Raw genomic sequence first — 27,060 nt, 5'->3', positions numbered from 1 at the left:
ATTAAAATTAGTTTATTTGAGCCCGGTCGTGCCATTGGGCATTCCCAATCGGAACCGCCTTCCGCCCGCTCTATAGCCTCCGCCCACTTTTGCATTTTCCCCCTGCATTTGCCCACTGGTCGTTCGGTGCATTTCTCATACGCAGTGTGTCCCATCAGCAGTTGTGTTTCTGGTTTTCTGTTTATCGCCTGCATTGTTTACCAACTCCCCCTTTCCCCTTCCCCAGTGTGTCTGGCCATTTGTTATTTATTTAAAGTAATTATTGAGAGAAAATTTAATGTAAAACAACTTGATAGGATTTGCCAAACCTTATCGTTTAAGAGGATTATGCATGCAAACTTCATGCACTTCATATTTTCAAATTAGGCGAGCTTAAATGAACCGACAAAAAACGAATCCCAAGCACCGCCCAAAATAAATTCCCATAAAAAACCCTTGGCCCTTGATTTATGCACAGAATTTCGTTTATTTATTTAACAAAATTCCTATACTGAAATGCAAATTGCCCAGCGGACAGCTAACGTCATTGTCATCATCAACTTGCAATTGATTAATGGCCTAGCAAATAAATTATGGCAGTTTATTTGGCCACAACGTGCGGTGTTAAAAAATGCAATAAAAAAAAAAACAAAAAAACCGAATATGTATGGCCTAAAAAGAGTGCACATAAATTTCGCGAAAAACTTGTCAAAATCAAAAGCGCGGAAATGTCACATTACATAAAGGCAACAGTATTTGCAGTTCAAACTATTCGATATTTATTTAGCCATCGATAAAGGCCGAGCAAACAAAGAGCCCAGCCCATTACACCATTGAGTTGGATATTTGAGCAGCCATTACAGGGTATCAAACCCACGCGGGAGGTGCAGACACAGGCCTCCACAACCATTCCCGTGGAATGGGTCTGTCGATAGCACCCATTGCTGCTGTTCACTTTGGCGCACATGTACGTGATGTTCTGTACTGAAGGATTGGGTTTATTATTTAGTTGGCTATTTAGTTTATTAGGGGAAGCAGACTTACTTCCGCCTTTGAATATGTACGAGTATTTCACGCATGACCGACCGGGCGACATTTGGCACAGAAAGTTCTCGCGGTCCTCTGTGGAGTTCTGCCAAAGAGCCTTCACATCGGGCACTGTATCATCAGCTAGAAATTATATTAAAGGACCAAAAATAATTAGAAAATATTAAGGGGTAATATTTTATTATTTTTTTTAATAAACTTTAAAATAATGTCAAGTACAGAACAGTTGATGCATTTTTGTTGTTGAAATAAGTGGTGTTTCCGATACTTTACAATGTTTACCACAAATGATTTTTTTTTATATTAAAACTTACGTGTCACAACCAAAGGTTCTTCGCATGGTATGTCATTAAAGTCGCCCACTCTGGAATCGCAGGTTTCCTTCTGAATGTTTGAATGATTTTCGTAGGCTCCAACCCACGTAAAATGAAAACACTGCGGAACTGTAAACACAAATAATACAAATCAGGGTATGCAAACTATATATTACATAAAGTTTATACAAAATACATACTTTCAGCCAACAAATGACAAGCGAACAGGAGCAACGGCAGCCAGTATCGGTAAAACTTCAGTGGCATTGCCGATAAGATTGTAATATTTCTGAGAATATTCTCCTTTATTTTTAGGAAAATGTGCGATCTTGCCACTGGGGAAGACAAACTGATAATGCGGCGATGGCAATCAAAACGATCGATCGATGGACAGAGATTGTGTCTTATCAGGAAGTTTACAGCCATTTGTCATTCACTTTGAAGAGAACCTTTAATAACTTGAAACACTTAAATGCAATTTAATGGTTTTAAGTGTCTTTAAGTAGGTCGGTGAAAAGGAAGTAACACAAATTAAATAATTACTAGAAAATTATACTAAAATCCCATTATCCAATATAGAAATTAAAACAAATTGAAAACTTTATTTCTTAAGCAATTAAAGTTTTTCTTTATTTCCTTTTCAATTAAACGTTGTTGTGAATGATTTAAGTCTCAAGTCAACCTAAATTTCAATATCTTTTGTTTTCCTTTTACTTTACACTATCATTTTTCGAGCACTTCCGAGTGCTTTGATTGCAATCAGCAAGCGATAAGCGTTCTTATCTCGCTTTTCCCAACATCTCTCTCTCTCGCTTTTGTTTTTCCCTCGATAAACAAAGAAAGTGTCATAACTTGTATATAATTCAGTATTCCTTTGATAACCGAAACGAGGCGGGATGACGAATTTATGCAAATGGCATTTAATTAAATTCAAACAATCGAGTCCGGGTCGCAGGGGAAAATGGAACAATTAAATGGGAGCAGTTGGTAAAATTTTTAACTAAACTCGGCAAATTGTATTTGTTGTTAATTGTTCAACTGTCCTGCCCCATCGTGCAAAAGTCCAGCCCACAGCCTTTGCTCTCGGAAAATGAGTTTGAAAACAAATAAAAATGTCAAACGAATGAATAAAAGTTGTCTAATTTAATTTGTTTAGCAGGAGCGACGGCAGCAGCATCCATTCGACACTGAGTCGCACAAGTACTCGCACACTCACGTAGTTGCCAAACATTTTCGCAAATTGAATAAGCACGGAATTTTGTGTGCGGCATATAGTCGTCGTTCGCTTTCGGCTCGCTCCTTGCACTATTTTTTAAATTTAATTTTTAATTGCTCAAAACAATTAAAATTTATTTGCAATTTTGTTTTTACGTGTTGCTCCTGTTTGTTTGGCCAACTTTTCCGGCTAAGCAAACCAGCTGCCATCGCAATACGTGCCCCCCAAACTTTTCTGGCCAGTGTAAATTGGGAAGTTCAACTGGGAAACTCATATTTAAAATCCAATCCGTTGGCTTTAACTTGCACTTTGGGCACTTGCGCCATCGCATCCATCAAATCAAAGGCGAAACCTTTGAACTTTTCCAGTCAGTTCACCGTTAACCGTTACATGATAAGCGCATTTCCCAGCGTTTCCTTTCACCTATTTCCCGCCCAGTTGCCATTGTCTTCCATGATGGATGAGGTGCGTCATTGGTCCCGGAGGCTAGTATCAATCACAAGACGGAAATTAGCGTTAGTCATACCTTTTCAGGCCAAGCATTTTGCAGACATGCGGAAAAAATGTCACGTCAGATTGGCAACTATTTGCCGAGCAAACTTTCTGAATGATTATGGTTGGGAAGTTGCGATTTAATTATAAAAATAACATTTTCGTGATGGGACTAGAATAAGTCTAGGATAGAAAAAAATTCTATCATTGCATTTCCTTATGCAGAAGGTATTAAAAGGATTTAGGAGCTATCTTAATAATTTGATATGTAAGGGAAATCAATTCTTAAGACGCGAAAGTGGAATAAATAATCTACTTCATTTTTATAGCCTTCTTTAATATTTTATCTGAATAATTTACTCAACTAATTATAAGCGTTCTTTCTTATTATGTCTGTTATTATGCTTTGGATATTTTAGCTTTAACGTTCTGCCAATTTCTTTCAACTATTCACTTCCTTCCGGCTCAACAAACACCCTCTACTCATTAATTATGCAAATGTTTTGATTTGGTCATGTTTCAGGCTTAGGCACAACAATACAGCAAAAATTATGTTGCCAAAATGCAAATGTTGCGCAAGATGGTTAAGTCAGAGGGGAAGGTCGCAATCATAAAGAGTGCCATGTGATTAGCAAAAGCCGTTAGAGAAGCCTTCCGAATGGCCCAAAGTTGTTAACAAAACTGAACAGCCAAACACACTCACACACACTTACACACACACACACACATCCTCATTCCTTTCATTTCTTGGGAAATTGTGTGCCCAGCTTTAACGAAAGCAAATGTCACTTGGGTCTTATGGCGGGCCTGCATAAAATTTGCATGCGATTAAAATTGATAAATTGCCAAGGAGGATGTGTGAATGGGAATAGTTCGCTCGAATGCCCCATACAAACACGCCCCACCCAGCCGACAATGGGATTCAATTAAAAGCCCCACTCGAAGAAATTCCTATCTGGTCAGTATTGATACATCAAACTTCATGAAGAAAAGTGTTGAAAAAGCCCAATATTTTTCTATAGAATTTTAAAGAAAATAATTTTAATACTTAATAATGAATATTTTTAAAATCTTACATTTTTCTTTTGCTAGTTTTGGAACTCGATCAAGGAGCTCACATTTTACAGACACCTGGTCGCAGTAACCAATCAACATCACCTACAAGTGTAAGTAAGAGGCTAATGTCTGTAAATTTAATAAGGCATGTTGTCGCGAAAGCTCCATTTCCCCACGACACTCTACGTCTTTGTGCTTCCCGATGACTTGCTAAACCGATTTGCTAAATTACAAAGTGCCCCGTGCTGGCGACGCAGAATCGCATCTTTTGTCCGACGCACATAAGTCGTCGCCCCGCGCTCCCCTCTAATTACGACGACGGCGAGGTGCTGGCGAGTCCGGATCATTATGTCACCTGTACGAAAAATGCCGCACGTAATCCGGAAACGAGCCGAACTGCACGACAAACACGGCGAGGAGCTCATTGTGCGGAAATCGCATTTGGGGCAGATAGCGCCGCCTAACTAACGACCAGCCAACTAATACGATTAGTGTCATAAGGCGGAGTGCCAGCAAGCCGAGGAGCTATTACACTGCGAGAAATTACAGTGCCTTAAATGAGAATAAGAGCACAGTCCTTTGAAATTGTAAAACCTTACTTTAATTTTTCCAGCCATCATTTAACTACATTTATTACTGATAATAAAATGTTATAAAACCAAGAGCGAATTAAAAAAGGGGAATAAATTGAAATAGAATTTTAAGTTTTTTTTTGCATACTGTAAGAAAAATCTTTTAAAAAGTATTTCCAATTAGATTCCGTTTATTTTTAGTTTTGGGAAGATTGTTTCTTTTTAATGGTATCCACGATTGTTTTTAGGTCATAGTACGAGTAGCGATAATAGCTGTAGTACTCCGGATTCTTGTAGGTTTCCTTTTTGCTTGCCTTGGGTCCTAGTTCCTCCTCATCGCTCACAATTCGATAGGTGGAAGGTGGTATAAAGTCCGGGGAAGTGAAGGCCGTCGTATTTAAAGTTTCGGGAGTAAATCCCTCTGGGTGATCACGAACATTCCTGGGACTGGTTCCCAATCGCTTGAGAGCATTATCATTCTTGCAATCCTCCGAATAGTCCTTAGAGGTCCTTAAATTCCAAAGGGATAAGAAGGGCTGGGGCTTAAGCGGAATTCTTAAGTAGCGAATCATTTTTTCCAAAAATTAAATTAAATAATTTTTTGAATTTTATTGACAAGCAAAGCGTTCTCTGAGAAAAATCGATATTTTTAAATTTTTTGTGTTTGTATTTTATTTCAGGTGACTTTGTACTTTATATAAATATTGGTTTTATCTTAAAATATTGAATTTGCCATTCAATCAAAGTCTATTTCAATTTAAATCAAAATCATTTTAAATTTCCACAATTGTGCACTTCAAAAGTCCTTTCCAAAAACAAATCACCAGTTGTTATCCTTTCTTATCATTGAATTTAGAGGTAAGCAAACTTCTGCTACACTTAAAAGCACTAAGGCAAATATGTTTGCTTAACCACGCCCCCAAAAACTCGGGGCTGTCATAAACATGCGAGTGTCCCACTTTAAGCCAGCCATAAGCCAGGCACAAAAGCCAAAACACAAAGCACACGTTGAATAATTTCGATCATTAAACTTATTCCACTTAAAATCCATTCAGGATTTGTGGGGACAAAACGGCGGAGATAAATGCCCCAACAACAACAACAACAACTAGAATGCCAACCCTCGGCAATCAGCCATCCACAATGGACCTCCGGGCGGCGGTAAAGTTTTTAAAACTAACAACGTTAAACAACGGCAACGATGGCAATAAAAATCAACAACAACCCAGCCGAGTAGCAGAGCTGGCGAAATAAACGCTCAAGTGCTGAAAATTGTCAGGTCCTGGGCTACAAAAAAAAAAAAAAATAATAGAAAAGCTCAGAGAGAAAGGACAGGTAACACGTAGATGGTTCACCCGAACGCTTTTTAATACACTCACCCAAGCCCACGCACATAACGCAGAAGTCCCCTGATTGTGGCTTGTAAATTTATAGTTTCACCAAGAAAATCGCGTTGGCAAACTTTTTACTTTTACTCCGGGTCTCTGCAGGCACACGCACTCCCACATATAATACATACATACACATACACTTGCAATTACATTTAAGCCACCCACTGGCACTTAACCCACTCGTTTCAACTTCCTGCGGCACATCCACATCCTCGTCCTTTCGGCCTCGTCCTCATCCACAATCCCAGTCAGCCAGTTGGCGACATCTAATTGCTTTTGTTTTCGGGCCAGACTGGCATTGCCACTACAAGTGGCTTACAAGCGGGTACAGTTGGGTCGCAAAGGTAACACTCGTTCTCCAAAAGTCCTGCTGCTGCGGAAGCCCTTTCGTTAAGGTAATTTTCCGCTATAATTTCTATGACTCTGTGTGTGTGTGTGTGTGTGCGTGCGTTTTCAGTGTGTGCGAAAGAAATCGTAGAAAGTTTTTCGGGTTTTGGAGGTTTGAAGTTAAAAGAGCTGTTACTGTTGATTGTTAGTGGGGCTAAAATGGGGTTACAGCGCTCTTGAGAATTGCAGTTGACAAACATTATGAAATTCTTTTGGTTTGAAATTGGCTTACGCAACAGGATATTGGATATTTTTAAGGTTTGTTTTTAATAATTATACATTTATGAGGCACACATAAAATGTTAGTTATATCTACAAATATCAGAAATATAAATGTACAACTTTCCACAGCATACTTTTTGGCTCCTTTTGCTAACGGTTTCAAAACTCTTTAACTTCTGTATCGGCAAAAATTGATATTCATATTTAACACACAAAATGTATGCAAATAAATTCTGCAACATTTCCCAAAAACGAACTTCCCGCCATCTGCATATTCATAGTTAAAATCAAGCTGCTGTGTCAAACCGTATCCAAGTTGCTTTATTTAAAGCCAGATAATTTGCCCGACACCTCAAGTTCTGATAACTTCTGAAGACATTCGTTGACTTTTGTGGGTGAAATCAAAAACCCGGCGAAACAAAGCTGCAGCTGCAGCAAAACTTTATGCAAATGCTATGGGAATTCGGGATCTCGAGTTCTGATGAGTAGACGGTGTTGCTGGAAATTGGGTGGTTTGGGTGGCTTTTGTGCCATTTTTCGCACGGAGGCGACAACGACAACGACAACGAAAGCCAACAACAAACGAACAACCGGCGACGGGGAAAAACAAGGATTCGCTACTACGACTATTTGGCTGCTTGCTTAATTAAAATGCGCAGGCAGTGCGAGCGCTTCATTTGGCCCGCTTAATCGCCCACCACAGATTTGAATCGGCTTGGAGGCCGAGGACTTTTCCGGAAAATGCCAAACCACCCAACCACCCACCACCCACTTGTTCTTGTTGTTATTGCTGTGCATGTAAAGTGTCAAGTTTTTCATTATAATTTGCATATTTTTCGCCAACTTTTGCGCCACCCACCGCCCACTTGGCCCGCTGAGCAAATGACAACAATAAGCATTTCGGCCCAAAGACCCCTCGAAGAAAATCCAGCTCGGCCAGGACCTAGGCAACATGCTCGTCTATCTGCTGGATACACAGAATGTATCTCTTAAGCTATTTTCAAGTTTAATTCCTTGACTTCGCTCCTTGGCCGCCTGCGTGTTTGCCCAAAAACTCCGTGGATGTTGCCGAGCCGCGGCGCATAATCACGCGAAATCTGAAAACGTGTCTGGTATAATAATGAGCACTGATTATAACTTGAAATTGTGTGTGAAAGTACAGTTGTGTGTGCAAGTTATGCTACGTGGTGTTCTTATTGCAAAAACTGTACAAAAAGAAAGTACTTTCTTACAACTTTTGTGAGCACAAAGACATGGTGCGATAAAACAATGGCCAGGCTTAATGTTTATTTCCGGAATAAGTCTTACAGGAGACTTGAAAACATACTTAGAATTATTCATTAAGATTTATTAAAAATAAAAAAGGAATACATTAATTATAAATCAAAATATTGCTTTTGTCAGTGTGCAATTTCATTTATTCATGAACCCAATAAAGTTTCTTCAAAAGAAAACAAATAAAAAATTCATGATCTGAATAAGGATATTGACTTTTAGCTCCCACTGTATCTTACAAACCTTCGTTCCGTTGTGTATTTAAACTTAAATAATGTCTTCTTAATCAACTATCTAGATAAGATATAGATGTCGATACAGGAAAAGAGAGGTCGAAGTGAAGAACTAAAGTCCAGGCGGTAACTACTCGTCCTTCTCGTCCTCTCCTAACGATTCTGTCATTTTTTGCCCTTCGGCAACGTTGTTATGTCGTATTGTGCCAACATATCCTGCCACCCGGCTCCTGCAAGTCCTCCTGTTTCATCAGACGCTACGTGCGGTGTGGTGAGAGCCTGCAGGATATTATATAATGTGTAGTAATTTGAATTTGAAGTGTGTGGCAGCGAATGAAGCTTATAAGCCGCAGACAGTAGACAAAGGAGCTCGACGTGTGGCGTGTGTCCTGCGTCCTGCGTCCTGTGAGGCTGCTGCTTGCCATTTTCCTTTCAACCGCAACGACGGGGAAACATCAAAAATGTTCATGTCTCTAGGGGCGGATTAATAGGATTTTCTTTTATAGATTTATGTTGATTATTCTGATGTTATTAGTTTAGAAGCGTGACAGTCGATTCGACATTTTAAAGTAATCCATTGATGTACGACTCGGCGACGAGGGTCCCAACATAGATGCCACTGCCGTTTCGGACCGCAAATCCCCCACTAAATCACAAAAATTGCATGAGCCGCGCCCCATTAGACCGACTTATTTATGGCAACGCGACATTCAATGGCAATTCAATATATTTTGGGCCGAAGACAAAAAAAAACCGAAATCAAACAGAATTTGTATCTGGCCTTCGGTCATTTTTGGTTGGTTGGCTCGGCCCGGGACCGTTTTGGGCCTGGCCCCCAAAAACAGAAACAAATTCCGCCATCGCCGCACACAATAAACCATTACAGACGATTAATTTCATTATCCACGGCGAGTGAAATCAAAAACAGCAACAGATTTATGCGTGCGACCACAGGATCTCCATCGAAAGCGAATGCAATTGTCCAATCTTGTCTCGTTTTTTTCCCCCACTTTTGGTTTTTATAATTCCAGCACTTTTTGTTTGGGGTTATGAAATGGTATTTTAGTTCGTAAAGAATGGGTTGTTTGATAAAACTGATGATGATTTGGTTTTGCGGTTACAACAGTTCTTTTGTGTTTTTTTTTTTACCCATGATGGATTGTCCGATTCGGAAGCGTAAATGTTCTAGAATAGAATTCGAATCGGATCAAAGGCAGGGAAAGGTAAACAAATTGCTGCAAAATGCCTTTTTATTGTGTCCCAAAACCATAAAAACCAGAATATTTCAATTTCTTGAGACCATTAAAATACAGCGACCGCGGCCAAAAAAAGATAAGTTTATTTATTGCAAAATAATTTATGATACATTTCAAAGAAAAGGGGTAGCTTAATTTTTAATTAATGTTATCTATCGTTTTCAGTGGGGAGTTATAAGTTTTTAAATTAGTTTAAAAACCGATTGAAAATGTAAAGCTTTCTTTATACATTTTTTTAAACAACTTTTGAAGGGCATTAAACAGTTGAAACAGTTGTTGTAAACTTTCCTCTTCCTTGATAAGGTTTTTTTTTCCTTCAGCTCCCAAGGGTGCATTTAATTTTAATTGTTTCATTTGTTTGTTTTTTCGCTGTCTGTCTGTGCGTATTTCCTTTTGTGGTAAAAAATAATAATGTTGAAATAAAAATGAAGTAAATAAATAGAAGATTCAATTCATTAGGCAAACATCAGCAGATGGAACACATATTCGTATAGTGAATTTCTCGTCCGACGCATTTCCCCGCTTTCGCTTCCGTTTCCGTTTGCGAATGTGTTTCCCTTGGATACATTTTGACTTATTTCTATTTGTATTTGCCACGCTTTATTTTCGTGGTCGATGGCCGCCACAGGAGACATGAAAGGAGATTCCCTTGCAGCTCCATCGCCTTTGCGAACTATACATACATATATAGTATCCCCGTTTCTGTGGATCGCTGGGGGTCATGTTTAGCTTTTTCACCCTTTTGAATTGCTTGGCTCTGGCAGCCGACCCTCGAGGGGTTGAGCAGCATCGGTCTCTAGTCTCTATGGTGTTGCTGCTGCTGTTGCCGCTTGTTTGTTTGTGTCTCATTGAGCATGGCTGCCAAACTGCACCGAAAGAAAGTGTTTTGGGGCTTCATTCGGAGATCTGTTCAATATTCGCACTTAAAAATGTTTACAAATTAGAGAACAACTATAAAATACAAAAAGCTGGGATCGGTTTCCATTTTTAATGACATTTTTCGGTGTATAAAAATCATAAAAATATTTAGTAATCTTATAATCATATATCCCTTTTAAATACATTGCACTGTGAATAAAATATATATGTTATGAACTTGTAAGTAATCCCAAAACCATATTCCTATCTAAACTGGTTTTATTACCCTTCAAACCAACATCTTTATAATTAATTTTTTAATTTTTTTATTTTCTGGCATTTATGTTATATTTTTGTCAGTGTAACGCAAGTCTTACACATACAGAGAAAGCCAGAGATAGAGTGAAACAGAGCGTGGGAGGAATGGAAACCGTTTTCGGACGAATTTATTTGCTTAAACCCAAAGTAAAAAGTTCGCTTTGGCTGCGTGGCACGCGGTAACTGTAATTGTCATTATGCCCCCGGGCAGTCAGCCCAGTTACTTACTAACCCTTGCCGCCCCCGCCGATATTGCCCGTCTCTTTCTGCCCCACACACTCGCCCCGTCTCGCTTTCGTCGCCGCATCTCTTTCCCGCCGTCTGGATGCCTTTGGAATGTTTGTCTTTGGCTTGGCAGCAAAGTGAAGGCGACTTGAATCATTTTTACCCCCTTTGGACCCGCCAAGTGCTTTTCATATTTAGACGTGCTACTTATTTCCCCCCTCCACCCCCTTATTACCCCCCTCATTCCTCGTTCTTCATTCCGGGCACCCAAGTTCGTGCATTTTCTCATCATCATCCCGGCCATAATAATCATTTAGAGGAAGTTCGCCTGAGTTGCTTGGCACACTCAACAAAGTATCTATCAATATTTGCATTTAGAAGTTCTTTGCCTTCTGGCTTATTTGTTGAGTTATTAACTGGAATTAGGAAAATTGAAATGCGTTTTCCGCATAAGAGCGTGAAATTAAGGTTTTCCGCCCACACGCAATGGCCAACTTGGGTACTGTTACTGCTTCGTCCATTGGCCTTAACTTTTCTAACTATGCGACACGATAATTAACTCAATTTTCTGTCATGCCAAAAAACAACAAGTTAAAGAGCAGCGTCGAGAACAAAGGGCCAGGAAAAATGTCTGAACATCTCTCTACCAATTGTGCAATGGCCATGGCCCAAAACTGTTGGCAAGCCGCCGAAAGAGGCGGTGGATTTTTGGGGGCCATAAAATGCCATAAAAGCCGCCGAGTGAATCTGAAGTTTCCAAATTGCTGCTCGATGTGGTCGGATGGAAATGGGGGTTCTCCCTCGTTTTTTGGCTGAACTTATACTGAATAGCCAATACCGATGGTCCAAAGGCATTGGCGTAAAAGTCCCTTGACTGATATCGCGGCCAATGTCAATTTGGAAAATGCCTTTCTTTGATTTCATTAGCTGAGAATGTTTTGCATAAGTCAGTTACGTTTTTACTTTAAGTAATGCTTGTATTGGGATTTATTTATAAACTTTCTTAACGGTAACAAGCCTAATTACATTATTATTTTACACCTAAGTTTGTTGAGTTCTTAAAGCTACATATTTCCGGCATTTATAAACTTCTTTATGTAATTGTCTTGCCTTAAGAGAGTCCTTGTAATAAACTACCTACCTCATTAGCAGTCGCACGACTCAAGCAGCGCAATCCCCTCAGCGGAGAGGCATTCATAGGTTAACCACAAGTGGCAAGGACCCCATCGGAATGAAGGGCTCCCAAATGTGCGATTGTCTACGCTACCCAGAACCCCCGAAAATTTCCAAGGAGCACATCTTGAATTAGCCCAGTCACGGCGCCAGCTGAAGCTATTAAAAATTGTGAAATAATTTCAAAGCACGCTCCAATGGAGCAATTGGGATTGTCGCGGAGTGTGGCTGCAATTACTTTGATGGCGACTGCGGCGCTCGATGATTATGATGATGATGATGACGCGCACGATACACGCGGCATGCAAATACGCCGGAATCCCCGACTTTCACAATGGGAAGCGAAAGTCAGCAGATCAACCACCGCCCCCAGAAATCCCGAACACTAAGCCTCTATCATCGCGGGGGCGAGAGAGCCTTTAATCAGGGCGCATTATCAGCCAGCTATGATATATAGCTATTTGTTTGATGACGCTGGGTGTGCTTGGGTCTGTTTGGGCACATCTGGCGCGATAGCAGGTACAAACCGTCGAACCAAAGTGTTGATGAACTGGGCGAGTTCCTGATGACAGACTCGAGAGAAGTGCTCTCGGTGGTGCAAAAATGAAATGCCAAGGGTTGGTCAACTCCTTTCCTTCCTTGCAATTAACTTGAGGGTTTTCGAATCGCTGCGGCACTTGTTCCTTTGGGTAATGAATCCCTTTGTAATTTGGCCATTAGTTGCGTGATATGGGGTTAAAAGGGTTCACAATAGAGCTTGAATTAAGTGCAGACTTATTTAGAAAAAATTGATATGATATTTGGTTTCAAAGAATAATGTCAAATTGACATTTCAGTAACAAACTCTTTACTTATATTGATGTAATTATATTATAGTAATATAGGGATAAATATGTATTATTTTTTAAGTCCCACAAAATGTTTAAAACCCTTCAAAACAAAGTGAAGAAACAATAAAGGAACAGCGAACACGTGTGTATGTAATTATTGTTAAAACATAAAAGTCGTAAAAAGTTAATACCCACACTGGGCCTTTGATAACTTACCCAAAAGCCCTACATTGCACTTTTCCGGCGACATAAAGCTATCGAATGTACACCGCAAAATATGTAAATTGGGAGGGTGGAGGCAAAAATTTGCCGATAATTATGCGTTGTAACTTTAAGACGCTTTAAAGCGGCCGCTGCGAAAGTCTTACAAATATCGAATCACAAAGGAAAATCTGCTCACACCCGAGCTTCTGGATGAGAAGGACGGGGATGAGGATGGGGATAAGGATGGGGATGTGGATGGGGATAAGGATGAGGATGAGGATGAGGAAACCCCGAAGAAGCTGTCAAGCGTTGAATGTAAATGCCAGGCAGTCGGGAGGAGATAAGCCCCGCCAAGTCGAGGGCCAAAAGCCCGGAGAAGTGTCGTTCTCATCGCTCTGCCACCATTGTCCTTGCGCGCGACTAAAATTAAAAAGGAAGCAAAAAAAAAAAAAAATAAAAAAAAAAAAATAAAAATGATAAGGAATCGGTGCGGTGCTGCCAACTTGACACAATGAACTTAATATTAATATGAAGTAAATAAAGGCCGGTGCGGCGGTCCGCCAAGTGTTGAAGTCGAGGGTTCTGTGGGCGAAAGTGGGCTTCCGCAGTGAACTCGCCGGGTCGAGTGTATTATGGAGTGTGCCTCTGTGCGGCTTGTATGTGTTGAAAAGATTTACGAGCCCGAAATTTGAACAAAACTTTAAGAGAGTGAGCCATAAATTAGCCGAGGGGGTAATATGTTTCCACCCAAAAGAACGGAGAACCAAAATCCGAGAACCGAGAAGAAGTGCGGAAAACCCCGACTTCTGCCGTCTAGTATTTTGACAAGGCCCAGCCACGCCCCTCCGCCGCCTCCCCCTTCAGGCTCAACCCCTTTCAACGTTTATCCCTTATCCTTTATGGTTATTGTGTGCAATTCGTGGTGGCTTCACCTTTTTATTTTTTTTTTTTTTTTTTTTTTTTTGCCTGGGGTACCGTCGCTTATTGTTATTGATGTTGTTATCAGACGCAATTATTTTTTTGATTTACACAATTCGATGGCCGTCGCTTTTTCGGGTGACAATTTTCTCGCCTCGTTTTGCGGTTTTGCAGGAGAGAAAAGGCTGGGAAAATCGCCTGGCTCATTTGGCCTGGCTTAGTGTGGGTGAAAGTGAGGTCCTTTTCGCCGGGGTTTTCCCAATTCCCATTTCCCAGCCCGCTCCTCTTGTTCGTCCTTTGCATTATTGACAGTTGTTGTGGAATAATCAGATTTAAAACGTTAAATGTCGTCGCTACTCGGGCGGTTTTCCCAGCTTTGGGCCTTTCCCCCCCAACTCCATTTCCATTTTGCGGCCCTGCCATATTTTGCCCGCCATTGTCTTCGGCTTTTATCTTTTATTTTCTGTTTGGCTTATTTTGGGAACATTTGCCAACACAGAGATTGGCTTTGAATTTAAGTAGCAATTTCCTGTTTTGTTTCAGTCGCCGTCGTTCACGTCATGTAATGAATGTGGAAATACGCTGGGACTGCGCTGGGTGTTTTTCAAAGGATATTATCCTGCACAGGTTCACCAGCAATGATTTGGGATTATGATTAAGGCAATCAAATTCATTGCCTGCAAATTTAATTGGTGGACATTAAATGGCAGTTTAAAAGAGTGTTGGTCTTTTAAAAAATAACGAAATAAAGTTTGGTAGAAAGGGATTAAACACGTTTTTTTATTTTCTTATTTTATAAGCTATTAACCAAGGATTAAGGTCACAATTCCTTACCATAAATTATGTAGGACATTTGAAATAGGCCAAGTTATCATCCCAAGAGCAGAAGTTTTTGGCTAACCTCGATATGGGTGCCTCATCCGCCTACAATATTAGAGATTTCACGTTAATGAACGCCCAAGGTGGTCAAATTGACTTACACTGCATAATGAAGCGTTCAGAATGTAATCCCCGGCAATAACATACTCCAGCATAATTACACTACTAGTCGAGTTTCGAGGCAATCTCAGTTCGCAGCATAAGCCAACGTAAGGTGTTGTCTTATTTCACATAAGCCGCTTACTATTTCCCATCTATGTGGGCAAATCTTTAGTCCCCCACGAGTCCCCCACGAGTCCCCCACTCCCTCCCCCTTTTCCCCTGACTAGACCCCATTACGTAATGCATTCGAAGTTATTTGCGAAGGTGGGAGGTCCTTTGGGGTGGCGGCATGTCTTCACTTTCGAGGGAATACGAGACATCCGTGCACCCACACCCCGGCATAATCAAATTCAATTGCTCATTCAAAACATTAAACTGTTTATTTTTGGATGGGCGCAATGGCAAAGTGGGCGGGGCCCCCGAGAGAGGCGGCTCAAGTGGCAAGGCACTTCATCATGCCGCCTAATCATTTGACCCACTTGAGAGTTGTGCAAATACTTTTTACGTTCGTAGTATTAGTATTCCCAGCCACCCACAACCACCTACCATTACCCCACTTGCCATCGCCCAACGACACACGAGCTGGTCTAATCCTTTCAAATGTCGGAGTCACAGTTGGAGACGGAGCGAGCGAAAGCCATGGGACAAGGAGGCAAGGAGGTAATGTGGCAAAGGAAGGAGCTTGGTGGAAGACCGGAGACGGAGTCTCTGGCAGTTTTGCATGCATGCAGCGAAGGGAAGGAAGGATAAGAGGGCGGTGGGCGGTGGGTTGGCAGCGATGGTGGAAATGGCGATGGTGGTGGTGCACAAGTGAAGACAAGGAATTTGGAAAATCTCAGCTCAGTGTCAGGTTGCACGTTGAAAATTTGTCGTCATCGTGTCTCGCACACAAAAATGGCGTTAAGCATAGAATTTTGCCCAGGACAAGGTAAAAGGGAATAAGGTGGGGTCCTTTGCGAAATGGGAATGAATGGCTAGGGGGGGGAGGATGAAGGGGAGGGGAGGGGTTTTCCCCGGACTCTAGAACACGGACTACGGACCCGGGCCAAAGACAAACACATCATAGAAAAGGAGAAAAAACGATGCGCCTTGGCTGCGGCTCAAGGATAAGGCAAGAAATAATAAATTATATTTTCCCTGATTTGTGTTCGTTGCCTTGAAGCGTTCTCTCTCACTCTCTCCTTCGGTGGTTGGCCTCTCCTTGGGAAATTATTTTGCAAAATTTACTTTTCCCCAAAAGCCGTAGAACAACAATAAAAATTATTTAACTACAAGCACTTTGAGGCTGTTGGTTTTTGAATGAAACTTCTGTTGTTGTTCAATCAAAGCCAAAGAGAATTCGGCCCACCATTCTTGGCCCATTGGAAAATGCACTGCGCAGAGAGCGGAAAAGTGCGGAAAACCCCAAAAGAGAAAGGGCTCTCTTAAACGCTTTCAGGGTTGCCAGCTGTCGTTGCAATTAAACTTTGATAAATGTTGTCTGAGGTGTTTCCCAGAATTCGGGGTGCATTTACCCTTCAATCGAGTGCCTGCAATATTTCCCATATTTCCACATGACTTGCTATTTTCGCAGCTTATTAGTTGCGCTTTTAAGAACGTTTAAGACACGCTCCGGGGGGTCAGAGTTCATCGATAGATAAACATAAACTCTTGAGCAAACATAAATGTGAACTCGACGCGTGGCAAATTTAATTTCGAATCCGAGTTTTTAGCTCCGTCATTGGGGTTTGCCATTTTCGCTGCAAGTCACTGTCAAGGCGAAAAGCGCAAACAAAATTGCATTTTCTGCGGAAATGTGTAAGGGTTATGGGAGCTATCTTCTATGTACGGTATGTGTAGGGTATTGGGGATATAGCAGAATTTTTTAAACCGGAAATGGAAGTCATAGCTTAAGCAAAAAGAATGCTTAAATAGTACCAATTAACGTAAGAAATTAAAGTATTAGTATTGCTATTGAGATGCATATCTCGTATCGGGATATGTCATTCTTTAAAAATAAAAATCCAATTAAAAATGAATTTATTCCTTACACAAATTTGTGGTTTAAATGTACGCTATACCTTTTGAAAAACGTTTGTCGAGTATTCTGTGGTCGTGGCACTCTTTCTAGTTTTTTTTGTATTTTTTGCTCCTGTTTCTCGGAGCTCTGGACTTGGGATTATCGCAGAGAAAAAAAAATCACATTTAAGTGGCAACAATTGTCAGGCAGATGCAGCAGCATCAACCCCCGGAGTTGAACCCGAAATCTGAACCCGAGCCCCTCGAAACCCTCGAATCCCTTGCACCCTCCGCACCCCTCTCTTTCGCTCCAGTGGCAACCGCAACAACAACAACACGAACTACGGCATTATGACTATGTGTGACTGCAATGGCAATGACACTTCGCCCCCTCTCTGTCGCTCGCATTGTCTTGCCAGTCTCATTTTTCACATATTTTTCGCAAAGTTGAAACTATTTTTGGAACGCACTGGGGTTGTAGTTTTTGCTATTGTTGCTGTCAGGCGACAGGCACTCGAAACCTTTAATTGGTTTTATTTTTAATGATGTTTAGGCGAGACGCGTACTGTTCTGCAGAGGAGAGATTCTATCCCTCGACTGCCCACGCTCGCCTGCAATTATTTATGTAAATTCTGGGCGTTGCATTGACGTGATTTATGTCGCCTTTCTTTTATCGCCACTTTCCAGAGGAGTTTACTGTAAAAACAATTAAATAGCTAATTGACTGGTGGAGTCTGGTACACACACATACAAACAAGGGGAGATGGAGAGAAAGGGAGATGGAAATAGGTTCCAGCGGCCACTTGATTACGGTAGCTTCCTTTGTAATGCATTCTTAAAGTGTTTGGAAATTAAGTGCCGGAAGAGCGGGTGCTAAATAAATATTTTAAATTGAAATTTATTTCAGCTATGAATGGTTTAGGACTCTTTTGAAAGATGAGTTGATAAGGTATACAAAATATATAAAGCAATAGGGAAAAAATTAAAATGGAAATACTTTATAAAATTTTTGTTTTCAGTTAAAGGAATACAGGGGCTTACTAAATTTTTTAATTAGCTTATAATATTATTAATCAATATTTTGATTTTTTAATTTGTTATATGTATTTTGTTTAATACTTTTAATCATAATGTGTATTCAATATTTCTGTATTTTTGTTCAATCGACATGCTTCCACTAAAATTTATGAAGTTTTTAAAAAACTCGCTCCTTTGACCCGTTAGATTTATGGTTACATACGACTCTAACTATCTGACTTCCAGCTGATTTCACAAATGTATTAATGCCGTTAAATTGGCCCTGCACTTTGGCAGTTGCCACATTGCCCTTCGCCGTGCGCAGAACCCTTTCACCTGCACTCAGGTGGCCCAACAGGTGTGTCCTTGTCGCAGGGCGCAAGGACAGGAGTGGCTCGGCCCATCAAGCCGTCAGTCCGTCCGATTGCCACTCTGTCATGCCGTCACTCCGAACGCTTCAGTGCACATTAACACCCAAGTCAAGACATAATTTATAAGCAAATGCAGTTAAGTTTCCTCTGGAGGATCTCGCTTGCCGGCAATTGCTGTGCAGTATCTCATCTCCGAGAGTCTGCCAAATGCCGCCAAACAAAAAATGCCGAAAGGAAGAGAGAGAGTGCGGTAGTGAAAGTTCCGTGAGCGCAGCTCTCTCTCGCTGGAAACCGTATAACACTCGGGTATAACACACGAAGCTGAAAACACCCTTTTATCGAAGTCATTCTAGGCAATGTTAACGTACTAACGGATCCGATAAGACTGCTACTCTAAACGTGTTCTACCATGCCATATATCCTCGATGCGAACTGCTGTTAGTTTGCGAGATTTGGTCGTCAGAAACGGACGTGCGTCGTGGCGAAAATATAAATTATACTTGTGGAAAATCGCAGCGGAGCGTGGCGGCGTGCGTAAAAGTCTCCGGGATTTCCCCTTCGTTTTCCGCAGAATAACTAAATAAAATCAATGCAGCAAGTGCGAATGGTAGTCCCCCAAGTAACTCATTAAAACAACTGGCGCAGACATGTTGAATACGCACTTTAGCAAACACGAGGCACAACTGGGCAAACATAATTAATGGCGTCGCTGTGAAGTGTGTGCGTGTTTTAAAATAAAAACCAAAATTAATTGCATTTCGAGCATTTTTAAATACGCATCGAGTGCCATTGTCAATCGGCTGGATTTTCTGTGGTTTCACTGGGCGAGTATAAACAACAGAACTCTGAACTTAAGTGAAGTGTTGTGAGTGTGGCCAGCGTTACGGTGGGTCGCTTGTTGTGCGCGCAATTTCCGGTTTCCGTTTCCGCCGGAGCAACGTCCGTGTCCGGCCGACTAGGCGCAACATTAATTTGCCAACGCCAAAAGAGTAATCACAGCTCATACAAAAAAAGAACTGGGTTTATTGGCCGAAAGATAAACAAGACAGAAAAGTGCTAAATTTCCGTGTAAAGAGCAGAGTTAAGCTCAAAAAAAAATTATCAAAATAATTGAATACGAAAACAAAGAAAAGACTTGAAAAAGTGTTACCTACTTAACAGGTTAGTTGTGCTTTCCAATCCTTTTAAGTAACATGATTTTTCACTTTAAAAAGAAGACCGCATCTGCAAGACAATTTACTAAAACTCATGAACACAAATTTTCCGCTACAAAATGTTTTCTGAAGGTAATTCCTACTTGGCAGGTTTGTTTCGCTTATGATTCCTGGGATCCTGAGTGGATTATTTATATCGTGAAATACTTTCGGCATTTAATTTCATGCCCAGCGCCCAAAAGTATGCAGCAAGCATATTTCAGGCGTGGCAGGTTGTTGGCACAAGAAACGAAAAGCGGCAAAAACAAAACGAAAACGAAACGGAATGGAATGACAAAAGCTGTGTGCGAATGTGTGTGTGTGTGTGTGTGTGCAAGACAAGCAATAAAATGGCTAGCGAGCGCCAAGTTTTTGCGCGCCAAAAAGCGTGCAACAACGCGAGTGGCAGCTATGTTTATGTGCCACATAAAACTAGCACGGCCATGTCGCATTGTTGGCTGAACGGAACAGAAGAAAAGACGGCAACACAGGGAGAAATTAGGAAAATTACCAAAAACTTAATTAAAATATATAAATATGGTTTATTGAGTTAGATTAAAAGAGGTCCGGTTTTCATTGTAAAAGACCCAAAGCAAAATTTTGCATTTTAAAGTGGACATCAAGCGATAAAAAAAGCTGTTCAAATGATGTTTTAAAATTTGTTGATGCTTTAATTTTTAATGGTACAGAAATTAGGTAATTTATTTAAAACTTACAAGCTATAAAGGAAATTTTTCTGTGCAAAACCTGAAAACCAGGGATCCAAGGCCGGTTTATTTTATGAACTTTTATTATGATATTTGCCTTCTCCTGTGCCGTTCGCTTTGCACCACACTCCACAGCTGGCTTTAGTAAACAATAATCATAATAATCGTAATCACAGGGCAGAAAGCAGAGAGCAGAAAGCATGGCAAACAATGAGCCGGAGTCGCTGGCCTTTTTCTGCTGCCTGTTTTTAGGCGCCGTTTTCGCACGTGTTTGTTCGCACCTAGTGAGGCACTAACACTGGCACAATTGCATTCACACATATAGGGTCGCAAAGAGGTCCTATTGTTGTCGTCCTGTCGCACTAAATTGCGCACAATTGAAAGCATACTTTCAGGCGCCCGAGCGTTTAGTGTGCAGTTTTGAATGCCCTGCACTCCCAGCTCATCTCTCGGCCTTATTTATCGCAGAGCTCCTCTTAGAAATCCCCAAAGGACGTCTGCCGTTGGCCTTTTCGCATTCTTTTCCTTTTTGGCGCAGTGTGTAAAAGGTTTTTATTATTAAATATGGCAGCGCGCATTAAATATTTCTTGGCTGTCAAGGTTTCAGCTGCGAGATTACCTAAGGGAATATTTGTTTTTCGGTTTATTGTTAAACCTGCCTTTCTCAACGTATCCTTAACTGTTTTTCTTTTTTGTGTTCTTCGACTTGCGCTGGAATTAAATTAAACGCCAGATAATTGAGATTTTTGGAAAGTTTCACTTGCCAAAAATTCCACAGCTGGGCTAATTGACCTCAATTTGGCTAATCGATAATGCCTGAGCTGAATTCCGAGCCTTTGTCTTTGGCCATAATTTCATTAGATTGGCCTCGTCTACCGAAAATGTTCTCTCTTAACGCAGGCTTAATTAGATTAATGAAAAATAGGATTACCCAGTCAAAGGAGAAGGGCCTCAACCAAGCAGCTTAAATCAATTGTTCGCTGTGCGTACATAGTACTTTCCTATTTTCTCTTACTCTTAAAGACGTTCGCCGCTTCTTTGGTTTTGGGGCCTTGGGGCAACCGCAGAAAGTCGCAAAGTCTTCGGCCTGAGTCCTCATTATGCGTCGCTTAGCTGCCATTTGCCAGAAATGGCCTCCAAAAAAAAAAAGAAGAAATTTCCATGCTGAACGGAAAAGTCGACTGGACGTGACACACAACAAATTCACAGCTATTTTGCCTGCCAGCCACCCTCCGCATTTTACATTTTCAAATTAATTCCAGCGAATTTTCCTTACTCCGGGCAACTTTGGTTCCGTTTTGACATAATCTATTATAAGAGCTCATAATAATTTTTGTTATGTTTTTTTGTGCTTTTGTTTCTTCTGGGGATGCTTTTAATTGTGGGCGTGTCGGGACTTAATGAGATCGCTTGAAAATCTAAAACAATTTGAATGTTCGCCCGGGGAGTGATTTTAGAGTGAAAAATATTAATTAACATTTGCATGTGGCAAATAGGACTTATGGTCTTAAGGAGCAGGATCTTACGCAAATGTGTGCCAATACGTCAGGCTTAATAAATCAACGGGCATTTGCAAAAAGTTACCTTCCAAATCTCACTGGTTTGTGGTTGTCCCGAACACATACGAACTCATAACTTGTGACAGTGACTTATTATAGCATTTATATTCGTGTGTATGGTTCGTCATAAATTTTATAAATCAAGAACCCCAGTAAGCTGTGAGTTTGTGTGGGTTGCGTGGGTCAAAGTCTGCACAAGATGGAAAACTTTTAAATTTGAACAAAAGTCAAACAATCACGTCTTATGCAAACGGCTTACACATGTTTGTTTATATCAGAGATTAGGGATTAGGGGAATTTTATAATAAAATTTAAATTTTATTGTATGAAGTATATGTACACGTGAAAGGATGCTTGATGAAACTTAAAAGTGAGATAAGTAAACCGTTTTTATTCGTGACTAGAAAGAAAGAAGGTAAATGCTAAAACATGCTGCATGCTTACAAATCCTTACATCTTTAAAGTTATTCAGCATACCATTTACATACATTTCACTTTTTTTTACCAACAATTCATTCTAAAAACTAAACCAACTTTAGCTCATGAATATTCCTATTTTCACCCTCTCTTCAGTAACACGTCCATAAATTTTGAGAAATATTTTAGAATTATTTTTAGACATTTTTCTAAATATTTTCCTTGCAATATTTTTCAATATTTTGCCAACGAACACTGAACCTATTGTTGGCATATTTTGGCAATTTCAGTTGTTCAACTGGAGTTTAACGTCCCTGCCCAACCATGGCCTTAATGCTTTTAGCTAAAAATTTTTGGCCAGCTTGGGTGCCAAAAAATGCAAATTTAAAATGCGTTGGCATGTCAAAAATCCACAGAGGGTGCAGCGAATAGGGGGTGAAGAAAATCGATAAACGAGACATGTGAGCGTGAGTATCTATGTGTGTGTGTGTGTGTGTGTGTGTGTGTGTGTGGGGGTAAGCTTTTAGTATCTTTTGCAATGCAACTGCCATATACGAAATTTGGCAAACTCACAATGCGGAGAAGTGGGGTATGAAAAGAGATAGAGCCGAAGAGAGTAAAGAGCGATAAAAGAGAGCCAGCAACAAATAGCTTAATAGGAAATAGCATAAAAGCATACCGCCACCCAGCGCCCACTTTAACCCCAAGGAAAAAAGGCGGAGAAAAGAAAATCTTTGCACGTATCGCACTCAAAAAATCAGTAAACGCATTGGCATCTCCTCCAAGACATTGTTATTGTTGTTGCCGTTTGTAAGGGTTGACTCACGGACTGAAGGGGGGAGTAGGGATTTGCCAGAGGGAAGGGGAAAGGGGAAGGGGGAAGGGGAGGTTAATGCTGAAGATGCTTTAGCTTATCGGATAGCGTTCGTAGCCCTCGTTGTCGTTGTCGTCTTCGAATATTTGGCATTAGTCAAATGCAAATTTTTATAGCTGCCTGTCTGTTTACTTGAAGCGCCGATAAGCTCGCGCATAAGCATATATACCAAATGGATTCGGGATGTGGCGAAATGGGCGGGAAGATCTCCTCTGTCTCCTCTGGAAAGCTCCACTGACTGGGCTCCCCAAGACGAAGTCACTAAAAATTCTTTGAATTTGCAATAACATCAGGCGGGCAAATGTGCCTTGCTACAGCTGACAGTTGGTAAGGAGTTTAATCCTAAGCCAACACAATTTTTTCAGACAACATTTAACATTAAATTTAACGGAACTTAAAACCATTTTCTTTTTAGCAATGTTTATAAATGCTATACAAATTTAATTTAAATGTTTAATATATGTGTAAATTGAAAATGTCGATGTCTTAATAGGTCTAAAAATATAGCATGCAATTTAAGCATAAATTTACATTTTAAAGGGTTTTAAAATTACAGTCCAGTAAATAGCGTATCATAACATTTATTCCTTTTACATTTTGTTTATATAAAACCAAAATATGCATAAAAAATAGCCATATTAAAATGTTGATACAGCCCCTATAAACATTTTTGTGTATTTTAAGTCTAGCTGTTTGTTGACCCAAAGTTTTTCCAAACGAAAATAAAGTTTTAATAAATTTGTGTTACCAAATGGATTAAAAAGTAATACAAATTTTGTCAAAGGATATTATTAAAACTAGCTGTTGCATGTGAAAAAGCATGGATTATGGTGTATCTATGTTAATATTGTTAAATTGTTTTTAAAATTGTATTCTAAGTTTTCTAATATCGATTTTGGAATTTTATGTGGCGAGGTCATATAACTTTTAAAGCCGGCGCTTTAATAAACCAGCATCAGGCACATCGGCTTCAGCCAGCAACAACATTATCGCCAAACGGAAGCATATCCCCGCCCCTGATGCCCACTAACCCACACGACCACACTCAGCCGCACACACACACACACATACACTCGCACACAGAAAAGCGAACGCGTATCTTTGCTCTTTGCGCCTGGAAGTAGGCAATAAGCAGCGTGTTTATGTATGTGATACAAACATTTTAGCGTATTTTTATTACACATACACGGAACAGGCTGGCCCGGTGTTTCTGTGTGTGTGACTGTGTGTGTCGACAAGCACATTGCTGAATTTATGAAAATTTTGTAAGCGGCGAGGGTGAGATGAAAAACATTAGCACCCAATAGAGTTTAATGCGTGCGTGTCAGACCTTCAGTCGGTGCTTTTTGGGGCCCCAGCGGATGTATATCCTGTCTGCCGGGAGTCCCAGCTGTGGGCCACCACCTCCACCAGTGTCCCCGTCCACCACACACACCCACTCCAGCTACCCACTTTGGCCCAATGCCACTGCCAATGCCAATTTGCGGCTTAACATCTTTGAATTATTGAGGCGCGCGGCGAGGTCGCATCCTCCGGTTCGAGAGTTCTCCACTAACGACCGCTCTTGGCTTTGGGCTTTTGGCCAAATTAAAATTTTATCAAAATGAAATTTGCGGCTTTCGTGTATTTAGTTTAGTTTGAAAATTTCCGAAGTGATTTCGCTGCCGTTGCCGCTGTTTCCTGGATTCAAGCGGATGTTTCAGCGCGGGCTTCAGAGGTGGGCAGTGGTTTTTGATAAATATTTCATATTTTGCGGTACATGTTTTCGGGCCCCAGGGAGTTGGGGAATAACCAAGTGAAATATGAAAGGCATAGTTTGATTAATTTTCAGCGAAGTTATCTTTTGTTATTTTTCAATCTGTTGTGCGTTGAAATTGCTCATTAAAAATGTTCTTGGGCAGATTGGACATTTGTGATTGATTTAAATTAAAATCTGGAGTCGTTTCCTGTCGAATAAATTAGCAATACTAAATTTTTTGATTTTAACATAGAATCAATTTCTTTGCAAGGCAAAGCTTTTATTTACATGAGGTAAGGTCAGTATTTTTATGGAAAAGCCAGAGCCATTTATAAAATCAATTTGTTTTTCGGTTGTCCTGCGCAGACTTAAAGGAATTTACTTAAGCTGCAAGTATCTTATGGAAGAGCTATGCGGAATAAAAGCTTCAGTGACATATTTTCTTATAATCTGCACTTTTATTGTCCCATCTCTCTCCGTGACCTTTCCACAATTCTTACATCATCTTCTATCTGCCTCGTTTTTTGCCTCCCGATCTCCCTTCTTCCGGCTTTTGTGTTTACATTACACTTTAACTAAGCCGTCGAAAATTATGCAATAAACTTTACTTTTACGTGTCCCCACAGCCACTTGTACTCAGTCCGTCTCTTTCTTTTAGTACCCTGCTATCTCTTTCCATCAGTCAGGCGGGGTATCTTTCGGTCTCTTTCATTTCCTACATTTATTTATTTACTTGGCTGTTTTGTCCTGGGTTTTTTCTACGTTTTCGCCGCACTTATCCTTGCGATTTTTGATGTTCGCGCATTGTAGCTCGTTAGGTGGGTGGTGATGGGTGGTCGCTCGAACGGTCGGGGGCGTTGCAAATCTTATTTGATGATGCCACGGCAAATACTTTAATTTATGCAGTAATCCTATTACAATAACAGCGGCGGCAGGAACCAACAACAACAATAGCAACAAAAACAACAACGGAATGAACAATGAGAAGGAAAAAGGACGAAGGGGAAGCGCGGGGAAATGGCAGCCATAAAAACAGTAGCAACAACAATGCATTCATTTCGGTCTTGTTGTTAAGCGATTTTCGTTGCCTTCCTTTTCGTTTTCCTCCTACTTTTCATTTTATTTTGTTTTCATTCCGTGGGCCAGAAAAATCAAGCGAACCTATATCCTGGGATCCCTACTTTTTCGCCTCCTTTGCCATCGATGTGACTAATTTGCATTTTCCTTACAGCTCCTTCTCGTCTTAGCGGCAATTCAATTTATTTTAATTTCTGCTTTTAACACAAAAAATTACCAATTCAATTTTATGACTTTATTCTTCTCCCCAGCCACGTGGCGCATTTCTCAGCAGAGGCAGCCAGCAGCTGGGGAAACTCGGGGGGAAAAGCATGGAAAACAGAGGGAAACCCAGAGATAGATCTGCACTTTCCTGACACCAAATCGAAATGAAATCTGCGCAGGGGAAAGGGAACACTGGCAGAACGTGCGACAGTTTTCCCCTTGGCTATTTATATAGATGACTATATCTTCCAACTTGTTTGCGCATTTTTGCACTGTCTTAGTTTTGCATATGCAAACAGCTTAGGCTGCGTGGAGGGACGTCTTGTTTCGGAGTATGCAAATGAGTTTATAAATAAATTTTCGCAAAGACTCCGGCAAACGGTTCGCATCTTTCAGCGAATCCCAAGAGTGATGGCCCCCTTTTTTGACAGCGTTTTCCGAGCCGATTAAAATGTATGTGGAGCGTTAATGGAAAGAGCTGGCTAATCGGTTAATTCCATGGTGACAAGAAAAATATCTAAATATAGATTTTTCAAATATATTTACAAGCTATTGTAATAGTTTTTCTTTCATATTGTTATCGCATTTATTGGCCTAAAAATCAAAGAAATCCAATACTGCCTAAAAAAACAGTTCAGTAGATTTGGTCCTTTTTGGGGAAAAGTCTCGATACCGCAATAAATCTTAAAGTCATTTAGCAATCCAGTTTCATGGCCATGGCCCTTCGGATTTTAACCAATTTCGTTCGCATGTCGTCAACTAAGTAAATTTCATTGGCTTAGTGTTAGTTTGGCCCTTTTTCTGGTTTCTGCGTTAGCCATAAAAAGCAGATTGAGCCAGAACCTTGCCGTTTTCCACAGATTTTTTGTCACATAAAAATCGCAATCGACGAAAGCTGTGGCTGTATCTTTAGCTGGCACTGTATCTGTATCCACAGCCAGCCATTTAACGTCGAGAT

The 27,060-nt window shown here is 40.6% G+C and overlaps 3 protein-coding genes across 5 annotated transcripts in view; 1 reads left to right on the top strand and 2 right to left on the bottom strand.

Annotated features, from left to right (window-relative positions):
• Positions 1 to 734: 734 nt before the first annotated feature.
• LOC108094804 lies at positions 735 to 1,667 on the bottom strand. The gene is made up of 4 exons (XM_017195575.1): positions 1,541 to 1,667; positions 1,341 to 1,469; positions 1,024 to 1,149; positions 735 to 963 (listed from the first exon to the last, which is right to left on the bottom strand). The coding sequence occupies exons 1-4, from the start codon at positions 1,605 to 1,607 to the stop codon at positions 743 to 745; spliced, it is 543 nt and encodes a 180-aa protein (XP_017051064.1). The 5' UTR covers positions 1,608 to 1,667; the 3' UTR covers positions 735 to 742.
• A 2,441-nt stretch (positions 1,668 to 4,108) lies between these two features.
• LOC108094795 lies at positions 4,109 to 5,328 on the bottom strand. Its single transcript, XM_017195567.2, has one exon. It carries the CDS (start codon positions 5,246 to 5,248, stop codon positions 4,874 to 4,876), a length of 375 nt encoding a protein of 124 aa, XP_017051056.1. The 5' UTR covers positions 5,249 to 5,328; the 3' UTR covers positions 4,109 to 4,873.
• Positions 5,329 to 18,789: 13,461 nt separating this feature from the next.
• The window catches only part of LOC108094853 (irregular chiasm C-roughest protein), a 123,977-nt gene continuing 115,706 nt past the window's right edge, over positions 18,790 to 27,060 (top strand). For 2 of the 3 annotated variants that reach the window (XM_017195660.2, XM_017195661.2), the window contains exon 1: positions 18,790 to 19,494. The gene's annotated coding sequence lies outside the window, so the exon portion shown is untranslated. The other variant, XM_017195662.2, reaches the window with a different exon arrangement.

Source organism: Drosophila ficusphila, unplaced genomic scaffold, assembly GCF_018152265.1.
Source record: "Drosophila ficusphila isolate 14025-0441.05 unplaced genomic scaffold, ASM1815226v1 contig_414, whole genome shotgun sequence".
Lineage (NCBI taxonomy): Eukaryota > Metazoa > Arthropoda > Insecta > Diptera > Drosophilidae > Drosophila > Drosophila ficusphila.
The sequence above is the reverse complement of the archived record's forward strand: the minus strand, read 5'-3'. Positions and strand labels throughout refer to the sequence as shown.

Excerpts from the sequence above, each read along its gene's own strand:
- LOC108094804 (XM_017195575.1), bottom strand. The coding sequence starts at position 1,607 with ATGCCACTGAAGTTTTACCGATACTGGCTGCCGTTGCTCCTGTTCGCT. Across the intron at positions 1,150-1,340 it reads AGAACCTTTGGTTGTGACAC|CTGATGATACAGTGCCCGAT; the intron begins GTAAGTTTTAAT and ends TATAATTTCTAG. Across the intron at positions 964-1,023 it reads GTACATATTCAAAGGCGGAA|TACAGAACATCACGTACATG; the intron begins GTAAGTCTGCTT and ends CCAATCCTTCAG.
- LOC108094795 (XM_017195567.2), bottom strand. The coding sequence starts at position 5,248 with ATGATTCGCTACTTAAGAATTCCGCTTAAGCCCCAGCCCTTCTTATCC.